Consider the following 25,263-nt stretch of genomic DNA (forward strand, 5'->3'; position numbering starts at 1 on the left):
CTCAAAGACGCGGTGACAGCTGGGTGCTTGGACAGGTGCGTCTGAAGGTGGGAAGTTGGACTTCCTGGGAGAAAAATTCATTTTATTTATTCACATGAATGCAAGACACGAGTCAGACAGTCTTCAAGACTTTGGATCTTCTTGGGGGAGGGGAAGAAACACCTGCAGCGAGATGACCCCCCCAGCACCCTCAGGGCCCATGACGTCAGCTCCTCAAGCAGTCCACGTGGCCCTACCCCCCGAACCCTGGGGCCTCAACACAGCCACTACCAAGGGGTCCCTGGCACAGGGGCTGCGACACCTGCCGTTGGAGTCTAAGCTTAGGAGGGAAGAAACAAAGTCAGGGGAGGAAGCTCTGTGAACAGGCCACAGTACAATGTGACTGTGAACCTGGGCAGACAGTCCCCGTGGGGTTGACTGAATGGGTTTTCAAGGCTGCATAGGAGTTGACCAGGCCGATTGGAAGGAATGAGGCAGAGGGCACAGCCTGACATCTCAGAACTACACCCAGCTTTCCCTGGAGGAGCAGGGCAGAGTGGTGAAAAAAGGTGAAAACTACGGAGCAGGCAGTTCACGGGAGAGGGACCCCTGCCCAGACAGGAGCCCCCTGGTGAGGAATGAGGGCCCCGGAGGCAGGGCCTAGTTGCGGTGAGCGGGGGCTACTCTTCTTTGCGGTGCGCGGGCTTCTCATTGCAGTGGCTTCTCTTGTTGCGGAGCACAGGCTTCAGTAGTTGTGGCACACGGGCTCAGTAGTTGTGGCTTGTGGGCTCAGTAGCTATGGCTCGCAGGCTCTAGAGCACAGGCTCAGTAGCTGTGGCGCACGGGCTGTGGAGCACAGGCTCAGTAATTGTGGTGCACGGGCTTAGTTGCTCCGCGGCATGTGGGATCTTCCCGGACCAGGGCTCGAACCCATGTCCCCTGCATTGGCAGGCGGATTCTTAACCACTGCGCCACCAGGGTCCCTGTGTGGGTGCATCCCACGAGGCACGTGGCCAGCTCGGAGCCAGGTGAAAGGTCTCGGGGCAAGGTGAGGGGGAGCTGTGGTGCTCAGCTGTGGGCAGAGAAGGGCAGTGACCCCACCTGAGACCTCAGGAGTGCAGGAGTTAAGGTTCAAGGGGCGGTCATAAAGGTTGGTCCTCCCTGTGTCCCTGACACCTCAGCCCCACCTCACCGTGAGGCCAGCTCATCGCCTGGGGAGATGCAGCTGGTGACCTAAAACCTGCTCAGAAGGACCCGGCAGGACCCAGCCGAGGGGCGTTGTGGGCCCCCCTGGGGTTTCCTCCCCTCTGCACCCCCGTCCTCGGGAAGAAAGCCCGGTGAGTGTGCTGCTGGGAGGAGGAAGTCTTTCCTCGGGTCTCTCCTCCTCTGTAAACTGAGGGGTGTGGACTAGATCTCCAGCTGAGGACACCCCTGTGTCTCTCTGGACGAGGATGCAGAACCCAGGCAACGGGGGAGAAGTTGAAGGAGGGCTTGTCTGCGGTTCTTCCCAGCAAGTCCAGGCCACTGCCGGCCTCTCCCGGGAGGGGCGGCTTTCCTGCCATCGGAAGGGCAGCAGGCGAGTCCCACGCGGGATTTCATGCAGCAGCAGCTAGTGGGGAGGCGGCAGACCCTGGCCCGTTTGGCCGTCTTCTTCTAGAGAGCAGCTCGGGGGCAAGAGGCCCCACCCCTGGTGGCCGGGCCCCTCGGTGTGGATTTTATTAGCCCTGAGCACAAGTCACATCTACTTGTTGCGTTTAAGGCTCTGCAGAGGTGTGAGGGGCCACGTGGGAATCCAGCAGTGTTACTCGTGCTTGAGAGCACACACTCTGAGGCCGGACTGGCCAGATGTGAGTCCCAGCTTTGCTGCTCAAGAACTGCGTGTGGCCCCTGTCCAGTCGCTGGGCCTCAGTTTCCCATCTATAAACTGAGACCGAAACAGTAGGACCCGCGGCTGAGGGCTGTGGGGAGGATTAAATGCCTAGAACAGCACCTGGGGCACCTCGAGGGTCCCCGGTGTTGGCTGTGCTCAGCGTGGCCGTCAGCAGAAGCCCGCCCCCAACCCCCGGGACTGATCTGAGGGGTCACCTTCCATCGGTGCTCTGCACACAATGAGCCTCTGTTCTGATTCCAAGGACTCCCTTCTTTGTGCTTCCCTGTAGCTCTTCCTTTCCCCCAAATTAAGCGCTTTTGAAGACACTTGCTGTCTGGTTAATTATCCCGACTTGTGCAGCCGAGGCCTCTCGCCAGCCGTGCTCAGTGTCCGGAGCCGCGCAACTGGCCCCGAGCGTCCGGGCTCATGGCACGAAGTGGCTCCCGGCCCCTCCCGCTCGCGCTCTCACCGCCAGACACGCCGCCCGCCCCCGAGCTCCCAGCAGCTTGGACGTAGGTCAGAGGGGCCATTCATTAGGTACAGGCAGAGCTCTGTCCTCATTCCCAGCCACTCCGCCAGCAGTGAGACCCGAGTACTTTATCGGAGTGATGGGCCGGCGCTGGTTCCTGGCAGAGGGGCCTCCGACAGAAGGAATGCGCGTTAGTGACCAGGCTGCGGGCCTGAGGCTCGTGGCACTCGTCTCACGCCTTGTGACAAGCCACCCCAAATCTGGTGCCGGGCAACCACCACCGCGTATTCGCTCAGGACTGTGTGAGCGGGCAGGGCTTGTGGAGGTGGCCGCCGCCCCCCTGCCCCCCAGGTAGGGTGGGCGGGGCCACCTCCACTAAGGTGGCTGGACCGTGGCGTGGCCTGGGCCTCCCTCCCTCTGCCAAGCCTCTGGGTCCAGGGCCCCCCCCTCCAGCAGGGGGACACTTTGTTCACGGACGGCCGCTTCCAGGGGGTGCACGGAAACCAGGGGGACTCGAAGGACCCAGGCCCAAGGCCCAGGTTCAGCGGGACGTGTTACACGCCGAACACCATCCCCCCTCCCCGCGGCCAAACCGCATGCTGAGGTCCTAACCCTCAGTTCCTCAGGACCTGAACGTCACTGGAAGTAGGGTCTCTGCGGATGTAACTGGAGGAGGGTGGACCCCGAATCCGACCTGACTGGTGTCCATATGTAAGGGGGAGTTTGGACACAGACACGTACAAAGGAGAAGGTCCGTGAAGGTTGGAGTTATGCGCCCCCCGTTACCAGATCCTAGGAAAGGGGCCTGACAACCCCTCAACCTTGGAATTCCGGCCCCCAGAACTGTCAGACAATGAGTTTCTGTTGTGTAAGCCACTGGTTTGTGGCGCTTCGTGACCACAGCCCAGCAAGCTAATACCGAAGGGGAACGACGGCCACGCTTGATGGGAGGGGTGCCCTCCGCGTCCAGGCTGGGGCACTGCGGTGGCTATGTTTGCAGACCCCCTGCTGCCTCCCGAGGGCTTGCCGGCAGCCGTGGGGAAGCCGTCCCTCCTTCTCATCCTAGAGAAGACGTGCTTCTTCATTATCCAGCTTTAAAACTTTGTGCCTCCCTGAGGGTTCTTTCGCCTGGATCAGAATCTCCTGGAGGGCTTGTCCACACAGACTGCTGGTCCCACCGCCAACAACTGTCCGACCCAGCAGGTGGGGGCCTGACGCTCTGCCCTTCTGCCAGGTTCTCTCAGGAGCACACGGGGAGCGGCCTGGAGGGCCTGGCGTCAGGGTCACTGGGGCTCGCCTGGCGTGGTGTCCAGGCTCTGGTGTTGAGAGAGCTGAGCTGGGGGACAAGCGCTGCTCCCGGGGCCCCAGACCACGAGGGGCCTGCGCAACGGGACCAGGTCAGGGCACACCTTTTTAGAAAAACTTTCCTCAGTGACACACACAGCCCAAGCAAGACAGAGCTTTAATAAAACAAAGAGAAAAGTGTTGCCGGGAGTTCCCTGGTGGTCTGGTGGTTAGGACGCGGTGCTCTCACTGCCGAGGGCCCAGGTTTGATCCCTGGTGGGGGAACTAAGATCCTGCAAGCCACGTGGCAAGTGTTCCTGACTCCCCGAGGTTACAGACCTGACTGCCCTGCAAGTCCCTGTGTCCTCCTCCCAACACTCTGGACCTGCCTCCGGTCCCAGCCACCAACAGTTACAGGCCAAGAGAGGGCGGCGCTCACTCCTCGAAGCCAAGAAGAGGGTCCCTGCCTCGGACGCGGCCTCGCAGGGGCCCCATGTGGGCACCGGGCCGCGCCCTTCCCACTGCGTCAGTGCCTTGTGGGCCAGGATCAGAGTCACCTGAACCGACCCTGGCCTGACAGGGCCAGCGTGTGGGTGGGAAGGAGCCCCGAGGACGCCGATGGACTCTAAGGGAAACGGATCCATCGTGCTGACACACTGCCGAGGTGCTGGACGGCCTGACACGCAGGCAGTGATTGCGTCCCTCGAGGTTTCAGCTCCTTGGGGAAGTGGCATTCCTGTTCCTCAGGTGCGGAAACTGACTTCCAGCCAGGACAGGCCCTGCTCCTAGGTTGGCAGGGAGGGGAGGGAAAGCCTGGAGGTTGGCCGACGGGGCTAACCTGGCAGTGGGACCTGACGCGGTGTGTCTCTTGAGACTGACCCTTCACACGTGCCGCCTTCATTTTCTCCCTCCGCAGCCCTGAATGTCTTTGTCCTACAGATGAGACCACTTGGGATCACGGAGGTCCAGACCCCACCCCATGCTCCTGCCCCACAAGGGAGCTGCCCCAGTGCCCGGGGAGCAGGGAGCCCTGGCTGCCCTGTCAGCCCTCTGGGTGACGGTACTGCTTCCAGGGACCCAACCAGATCCTAAAGCAGCCCAACCAGAAAGAGGTGCGTGCCCTGAGGCCTTTTGGTGGGAAGTCTGCCCCTCCCCGCCCACCTGGGGTCAGGCAGGCAACACAGTGGAAACTCCTACCTGCCCGGGCCTGCTGAGGCTCCCAGGAGGGAGGGAAGGAGCTCAGACCTGTAGTAAGAGTCCCGGGATGCGCCAGCAGGGAGCCCCCCAGACACTGCCTGGGAGTGAGTGGAGGCCTGGAGTCCTCCTTCGTGGGGGTGGGGGGAGGGCTGGGGGCTCTACACGCTGAGCCTTGGCACCCAGAGTGAACGGGCAGACAAGCTGATGCACCTGGGGGTCTGGCACCTGCCTCACAGGTTTGATTCCCTTTAACCCTCGTGCCAACGCCGTGTGGCGGGTGGAATCCTCCGTCAGAATGGGGAGACGGCTCCGAGGGGTTAACGACGTTTTAAGATCTCTCAGCTCGGAAGTGGAGCTGGGACTAAAACCCAGGTTTGGTGACAACAAAGCCTCCGTCCGGGTTTTCCATTGAGGCTGGTTAACCCGTGGATAGAGCCCAAGGCTTCAGGAGAAGGGAAAGTTTGCACAGGTGCCTGGCACCCCTTGGGTACTCAGTAAAGGTTTGGATGAATGAAAAGCTGGAAGCAAAGGGTTGCCGCTGGGTCCTGGATTGGGGCCAGTGTGGGGGAATGGAGGCAGTGGGCTCTCCCCGGCTCCCTGGTGATGGGTGTCCAGGCCTCCCCAGTCTCACCGGGAAGCCAGGTCCTGTCCTGCCGGGCCAGCACTTGGGAGCAGGAGCCCAGCTCCCAAGACACAGAGGCAATCCATGAGGACGCAAAGCAGAGGATGTGGCAGGCGTGGAGGGAGGGAAAAGGTCAGCGGGGACTGACCTGAGGGGAGCCCGACAGGCTGCTGAGGGACCACTCGGAGGGCGTGGGGGGCTGGTGGGAACTTTGATTCCTCCCCACCCGCACCGAAGCCCCACCTAACGACCAAGATCCCCAAGAAGTGGGGAGCTTGGTGTGAAAATTAGCAGAAGCCTCAATGAAAAGAGAGTCAGGAGGCCATCAGGGGATTGCAAAGCCCAGGAGAAGAGAGCCTGAGCGGAGCACGGGCTCTAGGCATGTAGGCTTCAGTAGTTGCAGCCTGCGGGTTCAGTAGTTGTGGCTCGTGGGCTCTAGAGCGCAGGCTCACTGGCTGTGGCGCACGGGCTTCGTTGCTCCACGGCATGTGGGATCTTCCCGGACCAGGGCTCCAACCTGTGTCCCCTGCATTGGCAGGTGGATTCTTAACCACTGCACCACCAGGGAGCTTCCCGTCTGGCAGGAGCTCAGCCAGCGAGAGGCCTCCAGCCTTCCCGACCTCCCTGCCCCTGTAACAGAGCTCTCTCCCTGGTGTGGGGTCCTGCACGGGGCTCGCCAAGGTGGCAGACCCTTGGGCCCCAGAGACGCGGCGGGGAGGGGAGGCCCTGGTGGGACCTCAGGCCGCTTGCTCGCATGCTTCCTTCCATTTCCCTGTCTGAGGACACCGCACCTGTTGGCTGTCACCTCCTCTGGGAAGCCTCCCCTGATCCCTCTCCTCTGCCCCTTTTAATTAATTAATTAATTTATTTATTTATTTATTTTTGGCTGCATTGGGTCTTCGTTGCTGCGCGTGGGCTTTCTCTAGCTGCGGCGAGCAGGGGCTACTGTTTGTTGTGGTGTGCGAGCTTCTCATTGTCCTGGCTTCTCTTGTTATAGAGCATGGGCTCTAGGTGCAAGGACGTCCGTAGTTGTGGCACGCGGGCTCAATAGTTGTGGCTCACGAGCTCTAGAGCGCAGGCTCAGTAGTTGTGGCGCACGGGCTTAGTTGCTCCACGACATGTGGGATCTTCCCGGACTAGGGCTCGAACCTGTGTCCCCTGCATTGGCAGGCAGATTCTTAACCACTGCGCCACCAGGGAAGTCCCTTCTCTGCCCCTTTAATGCAGTATTTCACTTGTCTCTCTCTCTGGACTAGAAGCTCTTCAAGGCCAGAGTCCACAGGCTTTTACTCTGTCCCTGGGCCCGGGGCCTGACATGTAGTGGTCAGTCAGGAAAAGTTTGGACATGAGGCTAAGCGGCAGGCCTAGACTGGGGTGGATGGGAAAGTAGGAGCTTACAGCAGTTGAAGCACTTTGATGGGAGAATGAGCAAGGTTGAGTAAAAGCATTTTAAATAAGCAATTCCAGGGGATTCTGATGCAAGTGGTTCATAGACCATTTTTTCAAAGCACTGTTTTAGGATTTTGAGTTTATGTATGTAAGGTAACCATTGCCAGAAACACATACAAGCTAAAGAATTTGGTGTCAGACGTGCTGGGCTGAGGTGACAGTTAAACCCAAGTGGAGAGTGTCGTCATCAGCTGGACACGGGACTCGGAGGCTCAGATTGGACACCCCAGAGGGTGATGTCGACGTGGGTGGTGCCTCAAAGTTCATTCAGGTAAGGCTCTGACCGTGATTGAAAGTCATCAAAGAAAGAAGATACGGACAGAGTGAAAGACCTCGGAATTTTCCCACATTTAGGGATGGCGGAGATGAAGACCACGACTAGTCAGAGAGGTAGGTGGAAAAACAGGTTAGTTTATGATTGATTGGTGAGAAGAAAGCTGAGGGCTGGAAGGAGGAAGGGGAGGGAGTGCCTGTCCCGAGCCAAGTTCTCATCGGCTGCCTATCCTGACCCCCTGGCTGCCCCACCGGGATGCCTGGGGTGACCCCCCAAAGCACGAACAGTCACTCCGCTCTCCTGCTCAGAACTGCTCCGTGATTCTCTGTTGCCACCAGGGTGTTCTAAACCCTTTCATTTGCTTCTACAGCTTTTAAACAAACAGCTGCCTTACTGAGATATAATTCACATACCCTAAAATTCACTCTTCTTGAAGTATACAATTCGATAGTTTGTAGCATATTCGCAGAGTGCAACCATTACCACAATCAATTTTAGCACATTTTCATCACCCCCATATGAGTCCCTTTGGACCTGCTTATTGTGAACATTTCATACAAGCGGAATCATATACTATGTGACCTTTTGTGACTGATTTCTTTCACGTAGCCCAGTGTTTTGAAGGTTTGTGCGTGTTGTAGCGTGTATCAGTATTCCATTCCTTTTTGTAGCTGAGTAGTATTTCATTTTCATCATCTGATGTACCACATTTTGTTTATTCATCCATCAGTTGCTGGACATGTGGATTGTTTCCATATGTTGGTTATTATAATGCTGCTATGACCATTCATGTGTAAGTCTTTGTGTGGATATATGTGTTCATTTTTTCATTCATTTTCATTCCTACAGACCTAGGAGTGGAATTGCTGGATCATATGGTAACTCTATCTAACATTTTGAGGATTGTTCAGTGGTTTTCCAAAGTGGCTGCCCCATTTTACAACCCCACCATCATGTATGAGGCTCCAATTTCTCCACACCTCGCCAACACTTATTTTCTGTTAGTTATTTATTTATTTTATTGATTTATTTTGGCTGCATTCGGTCTTCGTTGCTGTGCGCGGGCTTTCTCTAGTTGCGGCGAGCAGGGGCTACTCTTCACTGCGGTGCACGAGTTTCTCATTGCGGTGGCTTCTCTTGTTGCAGAGCATGGGCTCTAGGTGCACGGGCTTCAATAGTTGTGGCACGTGGGCTCAGTAGTTGTGGCTCGCAGGCTCAGTAGTTGTGGCGCACGGGCTTAGTTGCTCCGCAGCATGTGGGATCTTCCTGGACCAGGGCTTGAACCCGTGTCCCCTGCGTTGGCAGGTGGATTCTTAATCACTGTGCCACCCGAGAAGCCCTTATTTTCTGTTTTTTAAATAGCTGTCCTAGTGAGTGTGAAGTGTTATTTCACCGTGGTTTTGATTTGCATTTCCCTAATGACTAATGATGAGTGTCTTTTCACCTGCTTATTGGCCATTTTTGTATCTTCTTTGGAGACATGTCTATTCAGATCCTTTGCCCATTTTTAATTGGGTTATTTGTCTTTTTATTATTGTGTGTAAGCTTGCTTTATATATTCTGGACACCAGTCTCTCATCAGACATATGATTTACAAATAATTTCTTCCATTCTGTGGGTTGTCTTTTCACTTTATTGATAGTGTCCTATGAACCACAAAAATTTTAAATTTTGATGAAGTCCAATTTATCTATTCTTTGATGGCTTGTGCTTTTGGTGTCATACCTAGTAATCTATTGCCTAATCCAAGGTCACAACGATTTACACCTGTGTTTTCTTCTAAGCGTTTTATAGCTTTTAGCTCTTACAACTAGGTCTGTGATCCATTCTGAGTTCACTTTTAATACAATGTGAGGTAGGAGTCACACTTCCTTCCTTTGCACATGGGTATTCAGCTGTTCCACCACCACTTGTTGAAAAGACTATTCTTTCCCCCACTGAACTGTCCATGGTCCTTTGTAAGCAGGTCTTTTCTTAGTCCTGTGGCCTCATCTTCTGTCCCACCACTACTCCAGCTTGCCTTCCATCGCCAGCCCCACTAAATGATTTTTTTCCCCAAACGAGCCAGGTTTCTTCTCACCTCTGGCCCACTTCTCTACATGCTGTTTCTTTTACTGGAAAATTTCCCTGACCTTCTTTCCTCATCACCTGGCTATCTTCCCCAATTATCTGGCAGGTCTAGGCTTACACGTCTTCCAAAAAGCCTTTCCTAAGCTCCCAATAAAGTTTCAACACAGGTCTGTACTCCCCCAAGGACCCTGTACTTCTTAACCCCAAGAGGAGCTTTTTTGTCCCTGGCACACAGTGGGGATTCAGTCATTCTGATGAATGGATGAAGCCCAGAAGTCAAGGAAGAAGACTGATTTGTACTGTGTACCTGCTGCAGCGAGTGAAGGAGAATGAGATCTGAAAACAAAAATGCCACTAGGTTTTGACTATTTTTGTCTTTACAGAGAGGAGTTTCAGCAGCGCTGGGATGCAGAAGCCAGAATGCAGAATGCGGAGGAGAAAGTGAAGCTTCGGTTACAAGCTGTTTGTGCCCGAGTTCGTTTGTGAGGGAAGAAGGGAACTAGATTGGCGCCACGGAACAGCTTAAAAGGACAGAGTCAGGGGCTTAGTTTTATTGGTACGCGTCCATCTGCTGCATTCCAGAGCCTCAGAGAGTTCGACTTCTGATGAGAGGCCCTTCCTTGGCTTCTTATGATGGAAATTCCAGGGCCTGGCCATGATTTCCCCTCCTGCTACCCCTCACCCCTGGCCTCTAACTGTGTGCGAACACACACACCAACACCCTGTATTTGTGCTGATCTCAGCATCCCAGGGATAGATTCTGGGAATGACCAAGGCCTTGTCCCAAACTAGGCTAAGCTATATCCAGCCCAGAAAAAGACAACCTATAAGAGTCACTTGTTTGGGTAGGAAAAGGAAGGAACAGGTCTAACATCTCGGCGGCACCAGAAGAATGACCACGTCTTCCCTCTCTGCCCCTCATTCCCTGGCATCCCCACCCCGCCCCCGGGTCACTCAGATAGGCTAGAATGACAGAGCTGCAAGACTTTAAGTTTTCTTCGCCTTATTGAGTTATCTTCCTCCTGAGCGGCCCCCATGTCCCCGGCATGTTCCTCCCAGAGGTCGATGTGCCGGATGCTGAGCCCACCCACCTGGTTAGCGTTCGCCACCAGCCTCACGCAGCTCACCTCGTGCCCCACGCTCTGTGGAACTACCTCCTGATCCGGCTGCCCTTCCAGGAGGTGGCCCAGCAAGGCGAGGCTGGTGCAGCGCTGCGGTGTCCCCTCGGGCTCGTAGCCCAGCTCCACCTGCCCCTTCTCCAGGGCGTGCTTGCCATCCACGATGGTGCCCGGCAGCACCTGCACCCTCCTCAGGTCCGCTGGGTGGTTCAGGATGACAGTCAGGTGGTTCCCTGCGCTGTGGGCCCAAAAGAAGGACTCGTCCAGACTGTAGGCCTGCCAGGGGAAATGGACCTCAAAAACCTTCATGTCTGTGAACACGGCTCCTGGTGGGTTGCCAGGGGCTTAGGGGCTCTTTTTCTGCGTGCCCGAGGCCTTCTGGCCGTGTCGTTCGGCGCATGGTAGGGGACTCGGTGGTAGAACAGGAACGGTCTGCAGAGGATCGGCTCCTTCTGGGCCAGGAGGGTGCGGAAGTGAGGGAGGAGCCTGGCGAGGGGCTTCTCCCCGTAGAAGAGGAGGAGGAAGTGGGCCAGCACCGGGGGTCCCCGCTGCGGAAGAGCCTGCCCTGGAAGCCCAGGTTGGAGAACTCCAGGAGCGCCCAGGGCTGGCACCCCAGGGTGTCCGCTTTCCACCGAACGTGGTGATGAAGTTGGGGGCGCATGAGGTGCCGTCCTCCAGCAGCAGGAAGTACTCCGAGAGCTTCGCGGCGCAGCTCAGGAGGAAGGCGTGGTCCGTGGTCCGCTGGGAGTAGGGCTCCTGGCGAGAGGCCCCGCCCCGACGCCGCCCTCGTGGGGATGGGCCTCCGGCGGGGCGGGAATTGGCGCTGCCCCGCCGAGACCTGTGGGCCGAAGAGGCTGGAAATGCGGAGGCCGGCCTCCCTGAGCCAGGCCAGGCCAGGCCAGCGCCCGCCAGGTGGGCAGCAGTGTGTACGGGAGGCCGCTGCGGTCCGACCGGGGCCTCGAGCAGGTGCCGACCGTCAGCCACGCTGGGGCGGCCAGCTGCGCGGTCAGCGTGCAGGCGGGCCGAGTGGATGCTCTGTGGCACCAGCAGATGCTCTTCCCGCAGATGCTCGTCCCGCCCTCGCTGCTCGGCTATTTCCCACCCCAGGGGGCAGGTTCAGATCCTCGCTACGCAAAGCGTGGGCGTTAGTCCAGCAACATCGCCCCGTTTGGAAGCTTATTAGACGTGCAGAATCTAGTGAAGCAGAGTCTGCATTTTAACAAGGTCGCCAGGTGCCTGAGCTGGGGTGCTGCGTCCTCACGGGCCTCTGAGGCTTCTTTGAACTGGAATTTTGTGGCACATGGTTTAAGTACTCAATAAATATTAGCTTTTTTTTTTTTTAATTTTTGTCTGTGCCACTCTGCTTGTGGAATCTTAGTTCCCCCACCAGGGATCAAATCTGTACCCTCGTCAGTGAACGCGCCGGGTCCTAACCACTGGACCGCCAGGGAACTGCCAATATTAGCAATTTTTATAGTCATTATCATTCCTTTTGGTTTTACCCAGCTCATCTTCCCAAAGCTCTCCTTTAAAGAAGATCTACTAGAAAAAGCCCTTCTCCTGGGAGTCAGGAGTCCAAGACTATTGTCTCAGCTCTGCCACTGACCATGTGGCCTCCAGCGGGTCCCTGTACCCCTGAGCTTAACACTGGGTGAACTGGACACGTGGCCTGAAGGCCCCCTCGCCCCCCAGGGTTCTCTCACGCCGTGATCCCACCCTCCTGGAGCGGCCGCGTTACCTCTTCCCTCCTTCCCCCTCCACACAAAGGCCTTGGCAGGGAGAGGACTGTCTGCCGGGCCCGATGCCCCCCACCTTCCCCCCTTCTTCCCTCTGAGCCCCTTCTTCTCCTGATGCTTCTTCCCCCCTGGGGAGCCCACTCCCCTCCTCGGAACGCACTCTTCTTTCTCTGCTGGATTTTTTCCAAATATTTGAAGGTGAGATTCTGCCAGTCTTCTAGTGGTTCCAGATCCTTCCTTCTCCTATAACGGCCCTCCTGCAGCCTGGGCAGAGGCAACTCCTGGTCCTCCTTTCATAAAAAGAACAGGGTTTAACCTCTACTGTTTCCCATGAGCCTTTCCAGGGAAATAGCAGGTCAGTCTCCCCAGGGCAAGCCCAGCACATTCTCAGGATGTCTGACCACCGGCCAGAGTACCCAGGGCTCAAGCAGTATTTGCTGTCTTCCTTGCCTTAACAGATATGGGGGGGAACGCGGGCCTCTCACTGTTGTGGCCTCTCTCGTTGCGGAGCACAGGCTCCGGACGCGCAGGCTCAGTGACCATGGCTCACGGGCCCAGCCGCTCCGCGGCATGTGGGATCCTCCCGGACCGGGGCACGAACCCGCGTCCCCTGCATGGGCAGGCGGACTCTCAACCACTGCCCCACCAGGGAAGCCCCCCCTACTTTTTTAAACAAAAGTCAAACAATTTATTAAAATAGCTGAACTTGAAGTGTTGCTAAGTGCTAAGCAATTTGGTGCCTTTCTTACTTCTTGTAAAGGGCGTCCTTAATTTATCCCAATCCTTAATCTCATTCACAGACCTTGATTAGAACATGATTCTGGGACTTCCCTGGTGGCGCAGTGGTTAAGAATCCATCTGCCAATGCAGGGGACACAGGTTCGAGCCCTGGTCCGGGAAGATCCCACATGCCGCGGAGCAACTAAGCCCGTGCACCACAACTACTGAGCCCACGCCCTAGAGCCTATGCTCCGCAACAAAAAAAGAACATGATTCTGTTAACTCAGAGTAAAAAAAAAAATCCTTTTGTGAGTGGTGGGCTGCTGGAATTCAGGCTGGCTCAGACTCAAAAGCACTTGTGGGCTGCTTTTTCCCTGTTAGTGTCTTTTCTCCGGAGAGAATGTGATTTTCTGATTGTTTCTAAATGATCAGAGGAAAGGCTCTGATACACCTTGTCGCCCACTCTTGGTCATTTGTCTGCCTAGTCAGGACACAAAAGGAAAGAAATCGTAGTAATTTCTATGCTCCCAAGGCTATACTATTCTCTAATTTCCCCATTTGCAATTTGCATGGTTCCCTGCCAGTTTAGTATTTTGGTAGAGGTTACCATGCTTCCCTCCCTTAACCATTTAGCCTTTTGATAAGAGTTACAAAAACAGTACTTATATATGGTGGGAAGGCTTAAACTTTCCTTACCTGGTTTCCTTAAGTCAGATAGGTCATTCAGATACAAACCACTACATGTAACAGAAATAGGCTTCTTTTTTCTAGAACATAAATACATGGACACAAATACTGACTGAATAAAAGGCTCTACAACTACAGCCGGAGGAGTTCACCCTCAAGGGAACAGCCCTGTCCCCTCTGCCCCTCCTGTGCGGTTTACCTGTCACACCAGCGGGAGCGCTGCCCTCGCCGAGCCCTGAGTTTGACAGGCTCCTGGGAGACCAGGAGAGAGAGAAAGAGGAGTTGGGGTGCTGAGGACCCGCACAGCGACTGGGCCCCTCCCCCCAGCTCTCCAGCCTTGAGCTAAGCTCCTCTGTGACGTTGCTCTGTGTCCTGCCACCTGTCCCATCATCAGGGCTACACTCGGCCAGGACTTACCTGTGGGCGGTGCTTACCTGAGAAGCACGGAACTGCCCCCCAGCACGCCCTCCCTCTGCCCCATCCCTCCCGCCCTCGGTGGTTGGCTGGCTGCCGACTCTCATTCCCTCTCACCTTCTGACTTTGTCACCCCTGCAGTTACCCTTTTTCACTTCTGCGACGTTGCCACTTCTCCCGGTCTCCTGGACCATTCCCGTCACTGTAAAAAGGACGTCTGCTATCTTCCGGTGGGTAAAAAAAGCAAAAAGCAAATCCCTCCCTGAATTCATGTTCTCTCCAAATCCTGCCCCGTCCCTCTGCAGCCCTCAAGAGCAACACCCCTGGAAAGCTGTGTCGTCATCATCAGTCTCACTTCGCCGCCATTTCCTCCTGCATCTCACTCAGCCCCTTCCTCCCTGAGACACCCTTCCCGCGCAGCGCTCGCCAGCCTGGCCTTCCTTCCCTGGTTCTTTCCCTGGCTTCTCCTCTTCCCAGCCAGTGACTGTCGAGCGTCCCAGGTTCTGACCCAGTCCCGTGGCTTTAAGTGCTGTGTACATTACAGGCGTGTGCATACACGTGTGTACATACATACACATATAAGGTGTGTGCATATCTACATATATCCTTTCATATATACGTGCACGCGCACACACACAGACGCGCACACACACATGCACACACTGAGAACTCCTAGGGCTGATCTTACCTCCAGCTTTGGCCTCTGTCCTGAGCTCCAAATTACCTGACTCTTCACCACCTCCTTTTGGATTACAGGTATCTCAATTTTAACAGAGCCAAATAGAATTATAGACTCTTCCTATTTCCCAAATCTCTTCCTCCCCAAGTTTTCCCCATCTCAGTAAATAGCACCACCATTTTTCCAGCTACTCATGGGAAAAATCCTCAATGCCTCTCTCTCCTTAACACTCCACGTTCCATCTACTCAGTCCTGTTATCTTTTCCTCCAAAATGCATCCGGAATACGACCCTTTCTCTCCATCTCTGCTGCTACAACCCGAGTCCACACCACCATCATCTGCTGCCTGGACCACTGCCACCACCCAACTGGTCCCTCCTCTCCACCCGTGTTCTCCTGCAACCTTCCCTCCACGCGGCAAAGAGGTCTTTTACACTGTAGACCGAGTGATATCCCTTCGCGAACTCCAGACCACAGCCTCCTGGGTCCTGCCTGACTGGCCATCTGTCTCTTTGACTCCATCTCCCGTTCCTCCCCACTCCCCGCCCCTCCTCCCCCTTGGGGGAGGGGGCATCCCTCGGACAAACCAAGGTGTTTCTCAACTCAGGCCTTTGCATTTGCTCTTCTTCTTAGAACTTTCCTCCGGAGACTTTCCGAGAGCCGACCCCTCCCAATACCCACATCGGAGCTCAGACGTTCTTTCTCCGGCCTCCAGTCATCGTGGCTAAAGTCGCCTCCTGCCACCTCTCCCGTCCTCCCGTTGCGCTACCACGCCTTCTATTTTCTTAGCATTTCTTGCTACCAGAAGCTATCCTCCTTGTGTGTGTCGCTGTCTGTCTCTATCCACTAGGCTGATGGCCCGGCCTTTGTTTTGCCCAATGCCACATCCACAGCACTTCGCACGGCACCTGGCCCAGAGAGCGAGCCCAACAGGTGTGTATTAAGTCACTAGTTATCGGGATGACGCGATACGGTGAGTGGTCATCTCCCTCTTCCACACACATGTGCTAGGTGCCAGGGACACAGCAGTGCCAGGAGGACCGGGCAGTACAACAGAGGAGGGCAATACGTGTGCGATGGTTAAGAGCTCAGATTCTCGACGTAGACCCCGACTCGGGCCAGAATGTGCTTCTGCTAAACTTCCTGGCCAGGTGACCTTGGCCGAATGACTCAGTCTTTCTGAGCCCCAGTTCCTCATCTAGAAGCTAAAGATAACGATGGCTACTCTCAGGTGTTCTTATGAGGATGAGAAGAAATCCTCCACAGGAAAATGCCCAGCATACGGCAAACACTCAATAAATGTCAGCACTTTTGTGCTAACAATGACTGTTTTTCGAACACGGAGACCAGCGATGCCTTCCTTTCTGTCATATTTGAGACGCCCATCTCCCTTTATTCCTAAATCCCCACCCAAATTTTTACTTTTAGACTCTTAAACAGACGCACAGCACTTTGAGAACACTTCTGCATCTTGGCACCTCATTCGCACTCCTCTGAGGGCCTTAGAGGGGGCAAACAGTGGAGGAAGAGGGGAAAATAGGTATTTTTTAATTGAAGCACAGTGGATGTAAAATGAAAATAAATACTAAACAAGCCCTGGCAGGTCCCTCGGCAGCAGCGCAGATCGGGGTGAGCCGTCTGAGATGCTGTGCCTGTTGCCATGGTGTGTCCCAGGTGTGGGCTCCAGACTTTGCTGCAAGTTAGAGCTCTCCTTCCAGCCTAGAAGCATGAACTTGAGCCCCGGCAGGGAGGTGGGGAGCTGGGCAGGAGCTCACTTCTAGCCCTCAGCATCTCTCTCTGGTGCTCCCTTGGTAACCATTGTTCTCCCTGAAGGTCAGCAAACTCATCATCCCACCAGCCTCTCCAGGGAGGTGGCTCCACGCAGAACACACTCGGACCACAAGCATGTCTGGTTGGGCCACACACTGTTTTTTAGAAATTTGATTGAAGATTGAACATCTAAAAATCAGGAGAGATTGCATAAATAATTGGACTTCTGGCTTCTCTGGAAAATTGCAACTTGCTGCCACCCTGGCCTGAGCAGTGATGGCCCCGGTCGCCGGACGTGCATTCTCTTCTTCAGAGTCCACCTGGCTGGTTTCTCTCATGTATTTCTGTCCCCTGAAGGCATTTGAGTCTTTGGCCTTTGCTCTAAGTCAGGTCTTGGGAGACTTGAAGACTATGCTAGGTCCTGGTCTTATACTGGGCACCTGAAAAGATGGGGCACAAAGTGACCCCTTGAGTTGAAGGGCTGTGGGCAGAGGTAGGAGGGAAATGAATAGAAGATTGCAGCCAAGTGAATGATAAACAGTACAAAACAGACTGAAGAGATAAGCAATAGGGATTGATCTTGTATGTGATGTGGACAGCGTTCTGGAGGATGTAGGGAAGACATGGCAAGGAGCAATGGCCAAACCTTGAGGTGAGGTGGGTGTGAAGAAACTACTGCAGCTACATCTTCTTGAAAGCTAGCAAACAACAGGAAAAACTAACCTCCAGGCAGCATTTCTCCAACTGAGGGTCAGAATCCATAACAGGTTACAAAGCCAACCTCATGAGTCTCAACCGGCACGTGCGTCACTGTATAAGGGCAAGTATTGTTTTGTGAATCCGTTAGAATGTAAGTGAAGGTATTATAGATGACAGTCCAGAAAGTGTGAAACCAGTGTGGCTTAGAGGGGAGAGAATGGACACATGTTGGCAGCTGCAGGGCCAGCTGGTGGTCAGATTTGGGGTGGGGTTTCCATGTTCTCTTTCCTCAGCTTGGTGTTTAGGGAAGATCACAGGCTCCAGTGTTCCCATTCCAGTCCTAGCTCTGTTGTTACCTGTGTGATTTTGCCTAATAAACTCTTCTGAGTCTCAGTTTCTCCATTTGAAAAATGGCGACAGTATCACCCATCTACTTCACGGGGTTGGTATGTCCCATAGACTATGAATTACTCCCCAGCCACTGGTGTGGTCCTATTCCTGGTCGCACAGTATCTCTAGGTGCGCAGATAGCATCCCTTCCTGCCAGCGGAGAGAAGAAAGGGACTCAGCGTTAGGATTTTGTGTCAGACCCTGTGCCGGACATGTGACAGGATTTGGTTGAACGCTGGATTTCAAACGAGCACGGTGGATTCGGGAGTGCTCTGGGAAGTTCAGATATAATTAGTGTAGAAGTCCTTTTATTCCTGTTGCAAGACTTTCATCCTGGATGCAGAGAATTTCAAACATTCCAACCATCCAAGGCCCTAGAGCATGCTGAGAGGGGTCCTCAGTCCAGAGACCTTCCTTAGGGGTGACGGTGGCGGCTGCAGTGTGAACAAGGAACTTGAGTTCTTCTCTCTGCCTCTCACCTTTTCCCAGCAGAGTCCAGAACCTCCAAAGTGGCCCAACCTGAATGGGAGGAAACACCCCGAAGGGAGTGTGGGTAACGCTGCTACCCTGCCCCAGCCCTATGGGCAGGGCTGGCGGCACCAGGACTGAGGCTCCCTGGGGAGGGACCCACACACCCAGGTAAACCAAAGTCTTGATCCTGGATCCCTTTGGGCTGAGCCAGAGAGAAGGGGTCCCATGACTGGAGAGGAAGAGAGGATGCTCCCAGGGACAGAAGCCCAGGGATGAGACCCTTGTCTCCGTGGGAGCTGATCTGCAAGGGCAGCCCCCATAGCTGCGGCTGGGGCAGAACCGGGAGCACAGAAGTCCCACCAAAGAGACGTGCAGCAGAGCAGGAGGGGTTGCTGGTTGCAGGGAAATAAGCAGGGCGGGGGAGCTGGGGAATGTCAGGGGCGCATCCCAGTGGGGGCCCCCCCCCCCCCCCCCACTGATCTGTTGTGAGACCTCTTCCTGCTTACCCTGGGCAACCAGATTCTTCTCCTTGTCCGGTCCAAAACTCCATCCTCGGCCAGACAGAGCCACAGACACTAAAGGCCATTTCCCTTCCCCTTCAACAAACGTGTGGAGCTCCTACCACGTGCCTGGTCCCGGGCTGGAGGCCGTGACTCCCTCCCTGCAGCGGTTTACAATCCGGTGGAGACCCTTGCCTGTGTACGGCACGAGGGCAGGGATGGCAGTGGAAAAAGACAAATGCCTGGTTAAAGGAACAGGAATAGAGAGACGCCGTGGGAGTGCACAAAATAAAGCAAAACACGGAGACCACCAAGGCGGCAGCTCATCCTGAGATCTCAAGGTCTGTGGGTCTGTCTCCACAGGGGACATCTGACACCAAGCATTCGGGCCCCAAAAGGGGTGGGAGAGGACGACAGTGGACTAGAGGGAGGGGCCGAGCTGGATCGTGAGGAGGCTAAGGAAAGGCCTGTGCGTCGGTGAAATTAGAGGAAAGGAGAGGAGAGAGGAGGTCCAGCAGCGTTGGGGAGGGATGAGCGCTGTGCAAAGGACGCTCGCAGAGACCGGGGGCCGCGCGGAGGGCAGACGCACGCCCACCCCGCGCGCCAGGAAAGCAGCCGGAGGCGGCGGCGGCCTCGGGGCGGGAGGTGCCCTCCACGTGCGCTACGTGCCGCGCGGGCCGCCCCCTTCGCGGCCGCCGGGGAGCCGGCCTCCCCACTCCTGGAGCCCAGTCCGGAGGTGGGCGCAGGACCAGGTCGCCCCCCCAGTTTGCAAGTCTGCGGCGCCCGGAAGGAACGCGGGGGCGCCCCATCACCGGGCGGCCGGCCCGGGGTGCAGGATGCAGAGCCAGGGGCGCGGGCCGGGTGGGGTCGGGCAGGCTGTTCGGGAGGCCTGGGGGCTGAGCGGGCAGGAGGAGGATAGAGACCCCAGGGACGTGTGCGAGGCTCCGGGGCCGCACACAGGCAGCGGCTGGAGACGGAGCCCGGCGGGGCGGGGTGTCGTCCCGGGTGAGGAGGGGTTCCTGGACACGTGGCACCCGGACAGGGCTCGGTTACGCTCCGGCCGCCGGGACTGCCACCCACCGGCCGCGGCACCGGACGCGGCCGCGACGCCGGCCCGCCCCTGCCTCGCGGCCAGCTGCCCAGAGACCCGGACCTCCGACCGAGAGCGCAGCACAGCCACTGGGGCGCCCTGCGGCCGCTGAGCAGACAATGAGGCGCGTGCCCCGCCCCCAAGCGCCGCGCCGGCCGGCCAATCAGCGCCCACGCCGGCCGGCCAATCAGCGCGCGCGGCCGGGCTCTTTAAAAAAAGAAGGACCGGCGCGGCGCCGCTGTCAGCTGGGTGGATCCCTCCGCGCATGTAAACACACATCATAAAGGGCCGGGAGCGTCTCCGCCTCCCCGCGGGAGGAGCGGCCGCGGGCGCAGCGCCTTTTTCCCGAGCAGCTCTATGGTCCCCTCGCCGCCCGGCGGCCGACCCTCTCTCAGCGTCACGACGCGTCCGCGGGGAGCCGACAGCCGCTGCGCCGTCAGGAGCCACGAAATCCCGTGGCTGGGGTTGCTACCGGAAGTTGGGGACGCGAGGCCGGGAGGGGCGGGGGCGGCCCGCGGGCAGCTGGGGACTGGAGAGTTTTCCGTGGGTTCGCTGTCCTGCATCACGGTCGTAATCCGTACGTGTCTAGAGTTTTCCTCAAAGTTATGCCTACCTGGCTTGGCGGATGCCAATGCTAAGTGTGAAAATAGTCTTAACGTTGCTCCTAGGAAAGAGCACATGACAGGAAATCAAGTCTAGCGAGACCCTCTAAAGCACAGACCGCCCAAGGCAAAGAGCAACAACGAGGATTTTTTCTCCCCAGCGTTTTACTGTGAAAAAATTTGAAAGATTCAGCAAAGTTAAAACCATCTTTTGCAGCCGACTCCTCTATCCCCCGCACCTAGATTCTAACTTGCTATCTCATATCCTTCTTACACCGATGACTTTTTCTCTACTAGGATGCCAGCTGCCCTTGGCCTCAGTCTCCATTGTCATGGCTTAGGTAGGTCCCAAAGCCCTAGACAAATAAGGCCTGCCTTCTCCAAGGACCTTTCGGTTTACTTAAGAGTTTACTGAAGAGGAGCTTTCTCCCCTCGCCGGCCTTTTAGTCGAAGAATCCTCAAGGATGAGATCTGTTTACTCCAGGTGAATCTAAAAGCAGGGCTAGAACTCTGTTGACACCTACCTACGAAGGAGGCCCTGGCAAACGGTCCTTCCATGGGTTTGGCTGCTTTCTGGATAAAAGAGGCCTTTTTAAATGTTGAAGTCCTACTTTTTGAGTTCTCTCCCCTTTTCTGGGGAAGGATATTACCTGACCCCCCCCCCCCCCAGCATGTGTCAAAATTGTTCTTACCTCTTAAAGTGCCTTCATGATCTGCTCTGCAAAATGGGGGTAATAGCAGTGCCTCCCAAGCGGGGTGGGAGTGAAGCTTCAAGGAGCGAATATACCACTACACACAAGGCATTTACAAGGATGTCTTACACACAGTAAGCATCAGATAAAGAAGGGCTCTCATTCAGGCTAATCACTCCCAGATTTACATCTCCACTTCTGATCTCTCCCCTTCTGATTTACACGCTGAGCCTGTTGGGTATCTCCAACTGTCCCAGACACCTCAGACTCAACATGGCCAGAAGTGGACCCACGAGCTCCCTCCCCAGACTGACTTCTTGTTCCCCAGCGATGCCAGTGGCCGCACCCACTCAGGCATGTACCTATACCCCTGAATCGCTCCTCCCCAATTTGTCACTTTTATGCCCTCCATTTGCATTCCTCCCTCCTAATGAATAGCACACTGCCTTAATTTAGGCCCCATCATTCCTCATCTGGATTATTTCAAGGCTCCCGCTCTTCTCATATCCAGCTTTGCCGTGTATTGCTCGCGGACCACACTTCCCTGCAACACCCTACCTTCCAATAAGTGAAGTCTCCACCACTTGTTAACCTAGGAATTTGGGCAAATTTCTTAATCAACCTATGCCTCTCTGTCGTTATTTGTAAAATGGAAACGAGTACCTGCCTCGTAGGGTTGCTGTGTATATTAAAGATTAATCATGAAAGCACGTGGCACAGGGCCTAGGAGATGAAGTGATCAGAGTGTTAGTTTATTATCCTCCTAACTGTTGTCTCACCTACAGGCTGTTGTCACGTTCAAGCTCTTCCCTCTACCTGGAAAAGCCTCCTCCGTCCCCGACACCCTGCGCCCCTCGGGGTCTGACCAGGTGTCCTTGCACTTCCACCACGGCGCTTCCCACGGGGCGGGACGGGACGGAGCGTACACCCGTGGGCCCGGCTTTTCCCCCAGACCTGTAACTTCCCGAGGGAGGGAAGGGGCTCTGGCACGTAGTCAGTGGTCAGTGGGTGCCGGCTGGGCTGGACCGTGAGGACGAGCTCCGTCCCCCGGGGGCCGCCCCGCCCGGCCCGGGGGCGGGCGCTCAGCACGGGCCGGGTGGGGGTGGGGTGGGACTCCTTTTCCTCGCCGTGGCGGCGGAGGCGCACGGCGTGGCTGGCGCGCCGCGGCGTCGTCGGTCGGTGTCGGAGTCGGAGTCGGAGTCGGAGGAGCCGGAGTCTGAGGAACCGGATCCGAGGCTGAGGAGAAGGAGGAGAAGAGGAGAAGGAAGAGGAGGAGAAGGAGGAGGAGAAGGATTAGGAGGAAGGCCAAGGAACCGGAGGAGGCCAAGAACCGTCGCTCAGCCGCGTCCGCGGCGCCGCGAGGATGGAGGCCCCCGGCCCGCGCCCCGCGCCGGCCCTCGGCGGCCCCGGCCCGCTGGGCGAGTTCCTGCCGCCGCCCGAGTGCCCGGTCTTCGAGCCCAGCTGGGAGGAGTTCGCCGACCCTTTCGCCTTCATCCACAAGATTCGGCCCATAGCCGAGCAGACAGGAATCTGCAAGGTGCGGCCGCCGCCGGTGAGTCTCGAGCGGGGCTCGCGGCCGGCCGGCGGGCGGCTGGGCCTCTGCGCGGGGCGAGGGGACAGCGGACGGAGCGCGGCCGGGGTTCGTATCCGGACGGAGAGGCGGCAGCACCACCACCGGCACCGGGGTCGTGGCCGTGCGCCGGAGCCCGCGGGGCGGAGGGCGGGCTGGCGCGGAGGCCCCCGGGCGCGGGTGCGGCGGGTGCGGGGCGCCGGGGGTGCGGGGTGCGCGCCCCGCGAGTTGTCGCGAGGAGGAAAGTTTTCAATATGGCGGCGGAGCCCCTGGTCCTTTGTGTGGAGGCGGCGGCGGCCCGGGCGGCTTCACCTGGCGCCCCACCCTCCGGCCCCGGACCCCCCGCCCCGGCCCGGACCCCTGGCGGGCCCCCCGGGCCGGGGACTAGGCGGGGCGACGGAGCCAGACGGGGGCACCGCGGGCCGGGCCGAGCGGACGTGCTGAGGGGGCGTGAGCGTGGGGTTCGGGGGGCGGCCGCCCAGAGGCTCCCCGGCCCCCGCCCCGAGAGCTGCACGCGGCGGGCGGTGTCAGCCCCGAAGGCGGAGGCCGCCCCGCGTCCCGACCCGGAGCGGAGGCCCCAGCGCAGCCCCCTGCCCGGGTGGGCGTGAGGGTGGGTGTTCCCGAAACGGTCACCAACGGCTGCAACGTCGGCGGAGAAGCCCTGCCGGCCCCTGCCCCCTCCCCTCCTCCTTTCCTCCCCTCCCCCCTCCCCTCCTCTCCCGTCACTTCCCCTCCCCCTCCCCCAGCCCCCGGCCGCAAACTCCGGACCCCTGGGCTGTGCCCACCTTTCGGACCGGTCGAGGCGGCCTCAGCAGTTGGATGGGCCGGGACCGTTGGCCGGAGGTTTAACTGCTTTTCCGACAGTTTGAGAAGCTTCTCCCCGCTCCGCCCCCGCTCCCTCGGAGGAAGCCCCCCCTCCCGCCCCTTTCTTTCTTAGGCTTGTTCTTTGTAATGACGTTGGAGTTGAGGGGTTCTGTGCGTAACCGCTCAGCCTGGAGAGCTGTGTCGAGGGAGATCCCGACTGAGTCTGTCTGATCCCAAGTCCCCCCTCCCCCCGAATTGAAATGCGGACTCTATATTGGAGTTTTTCTTGGACTAGTTTGAAATGGAGGTGAAATACCTGTCTCCGGGGATAACTGGTCAGTTAGGATGGGGGAGATGATTGAGAATAGATGCCTTTCTCTCAAGAAGTAGACAAGGTTGATTGTCGTTGCTCAAGGGAAGTGCGTGTCGGTTGGAGCGCAGAGGCCTGCAGAAGTTGTGCGGTGATTGGGGCCAGGGTTTTAGTTGTGGAAGAATAGGGCATGGACAGGTAGCAGCGGAGCTTTGTGTCAGCGTTAGGGACGGGGACTGTGAATAGTCCGCGTTCGCATCCATGGGCGTCCGTTCTGAAACTAGGCAACTTGAGCAAGTTCTCGGTAGCCCAAGTGTGCAGTCGGTTCCTGGGGGGGAGTTGTCCTCCATGTTGGTATTGTGGTGCACTAGGGCTGGGGTAAACCCTTTATCTACTTTCTTTTCCTATTCCTTTTGTCGGGTTCTTTTCCTAGAAAGATAGTGTTGCTCTGGTTAGGTTTGGCTACTCATTTCAGCATCTTGGCCAGAATATTAATGGTAAGCTCTGCAAAATGTGTGATCTTTCTGCCTTTCCCCATTCTGAATGTCAGACAGACGTGATGGCCACCATTTTGTATTGAGAGTGGTACTTACTACAGCCGAGGAAGGGTATTAAAGAGGCACAAATAAATAATCCACAAACATAACCAGTGCTCTGTTTTGGAGACCTCCTTTGTGTGGAGGAGGCTTCTTCCTCCTTTGTTTAACAAACTCCTGTGTCAATTGGAAAGAGTTTGGGAGTATTTCTAGTTGATATAACCGCAAAAAGGGAAACCTTTCCAGAAGTTGTAGCTCTTGAAGAAGGGTCTTGTTGGAACAAAGGGATCTTAAGAGATGGAGATGTAAACAAGTCTTTGTTTTAGAAACCGTTTTCTTTTAGAAAGCTAACTGTGAACAAGTGGTTTCATATAGTTGAAATAAAGCAACAACAAACCAAGAGATAAGAAATATTTTCCATGGCGATAGCTATATAATGCCCGTGTTTCTAGATGATTTGTTACCACTAAGTTTTTGGAATACAAGTGACTGTATTAAAATGGGGATTGGGTTTATTGGTATTTTATTTCTTGGAGATAAGGGAAAGAATTACAAAGCATTTCTATTTCCTTTTGTCCTTAACTTTGCATCTTTAATTAATGGTACTTAACGTAGCTTCAATTTATAGCTGCTTCTTAGTGATGGTCCTAAACTGCTTTGCTACTGAAACTTGAGGTTCACAGAAATTTGTTAATGAAAATATAGTAAGATAAGTATGATAAAAGGTAATAAAATCAAGAAGATGTTATTCAGATCCTGAGTTATAAGTTTAAAGAGGGTAGTAAACAAACCTATTTTCAAATTACATCAAGTATGTAGGATAACTAGGCTTGTTTCCTGGACTTTTTTTTTTTCCAATTTACAATTAATCTGACTTCTGGTTTGTTACCTTTAGATGCAAATTTTCATTTCCTTCTTGATGTACTTAGATTTCTCTTTAAGGACAAATTTTCCATGTTACTTTGTGGTATTTGCGGATGATTAATTTTAGGGGTATAACTATTAGGCAAAAATAGTGGACTGCTCAGTAAATACTTTTCTCAGTCTCTTGAGTTTGATAGGAATATATTTGATGGCTTCAGTAATTTACTCTGTTGCTCTCAAACATGTAACATTTGGCCATAGGTAGGCAGATTCCACAAATTTCTTCTCTGGAGGTGTCCAGACGTTAGAGATTTAAGTCAAACCCCAGATGGCACAATAGACACATTTTTCAACTTTAACTTCCTGTGGTCATTAGTTTGATCCCTTAGGCTTCATA

The 25,263-nt window shown here is 55.8% G+C and overlaps 1 protein-coding gene, 1 long non-coding RNA gene and 1 pseudogene across 7 annotated transcripts in view; 1 reads left to right on the forward strand and 2 right to left on the reverse strand.

Annotated features, from left to right (window-relative positions):
• Positions 1-3,761: 3,761 nt before the first annotated feature.
• LOC101321052 (alpha-1,3-mannosyl-glycoprotein 4-beta-N-acetylglucosaminyltransferase-like protein MGAT4E) lies at positions 3,762-12,453 on the reverse strand (annotated as a pseudogene).
• Positions 12,454-16,092: 3,639 nt separating this feature from the next.
• LOC117308635 (uncharacterized) lies at positions 16,093-23,251 on the reverse strand. Of its 2 annotated transcripts, none has more exons than XR_012329175.1 (4): positions 23,138-23,251; positions 19,552-22,018; positions 18,405-18,593; positions 16,093-17,946 (listed from the first exon to the last, which is right to left on the reverse strand). It is a non-coding gene; the product is annotated as an uncharacterized lncRNA (long non-coding RNA). The 2 variants fall into 2 exon arrangements; XR_012329163.1 differs by having other exon boundaries at positions 19,479-22,018.
• KDM5B (lysine demethylase 5B) overlaps positions 21,990-25,263 on the forward strand; it is a 76,853-nt gene continuing 73,579 nt past the window's right edge. For all 5 annotated transcript variants that reach the window (XM_033842610.2, XM_033842692.2, XM_033842660.2 and 2 more), the window contains exon 1: positions 21,990-22,334. In XM_033842610.2, the coding sequence (XP_033698501.1) occupies positions 22,146-22,334 (189 nt within the window). In that variant the 5' untranslated portion in view covers positions 21,990-22,145. The remainder of the gene's footprint in view (positions 22,335-25,263) is intronic.

This window comes from Tursiops truncatus, chromosome 1, assembly GCF_011762595.2.
Source record: "Tursiops truncatus isolate mTurTru1 chromosome 1, mTurTru1.mat.Y, whole genome shotgun sequence".
NCBI lineage: Eukaryota > Metazoa > Chordata > Mammalia > Artiodactyla > Delphinidae > Tursiops > Tursiops truncatus.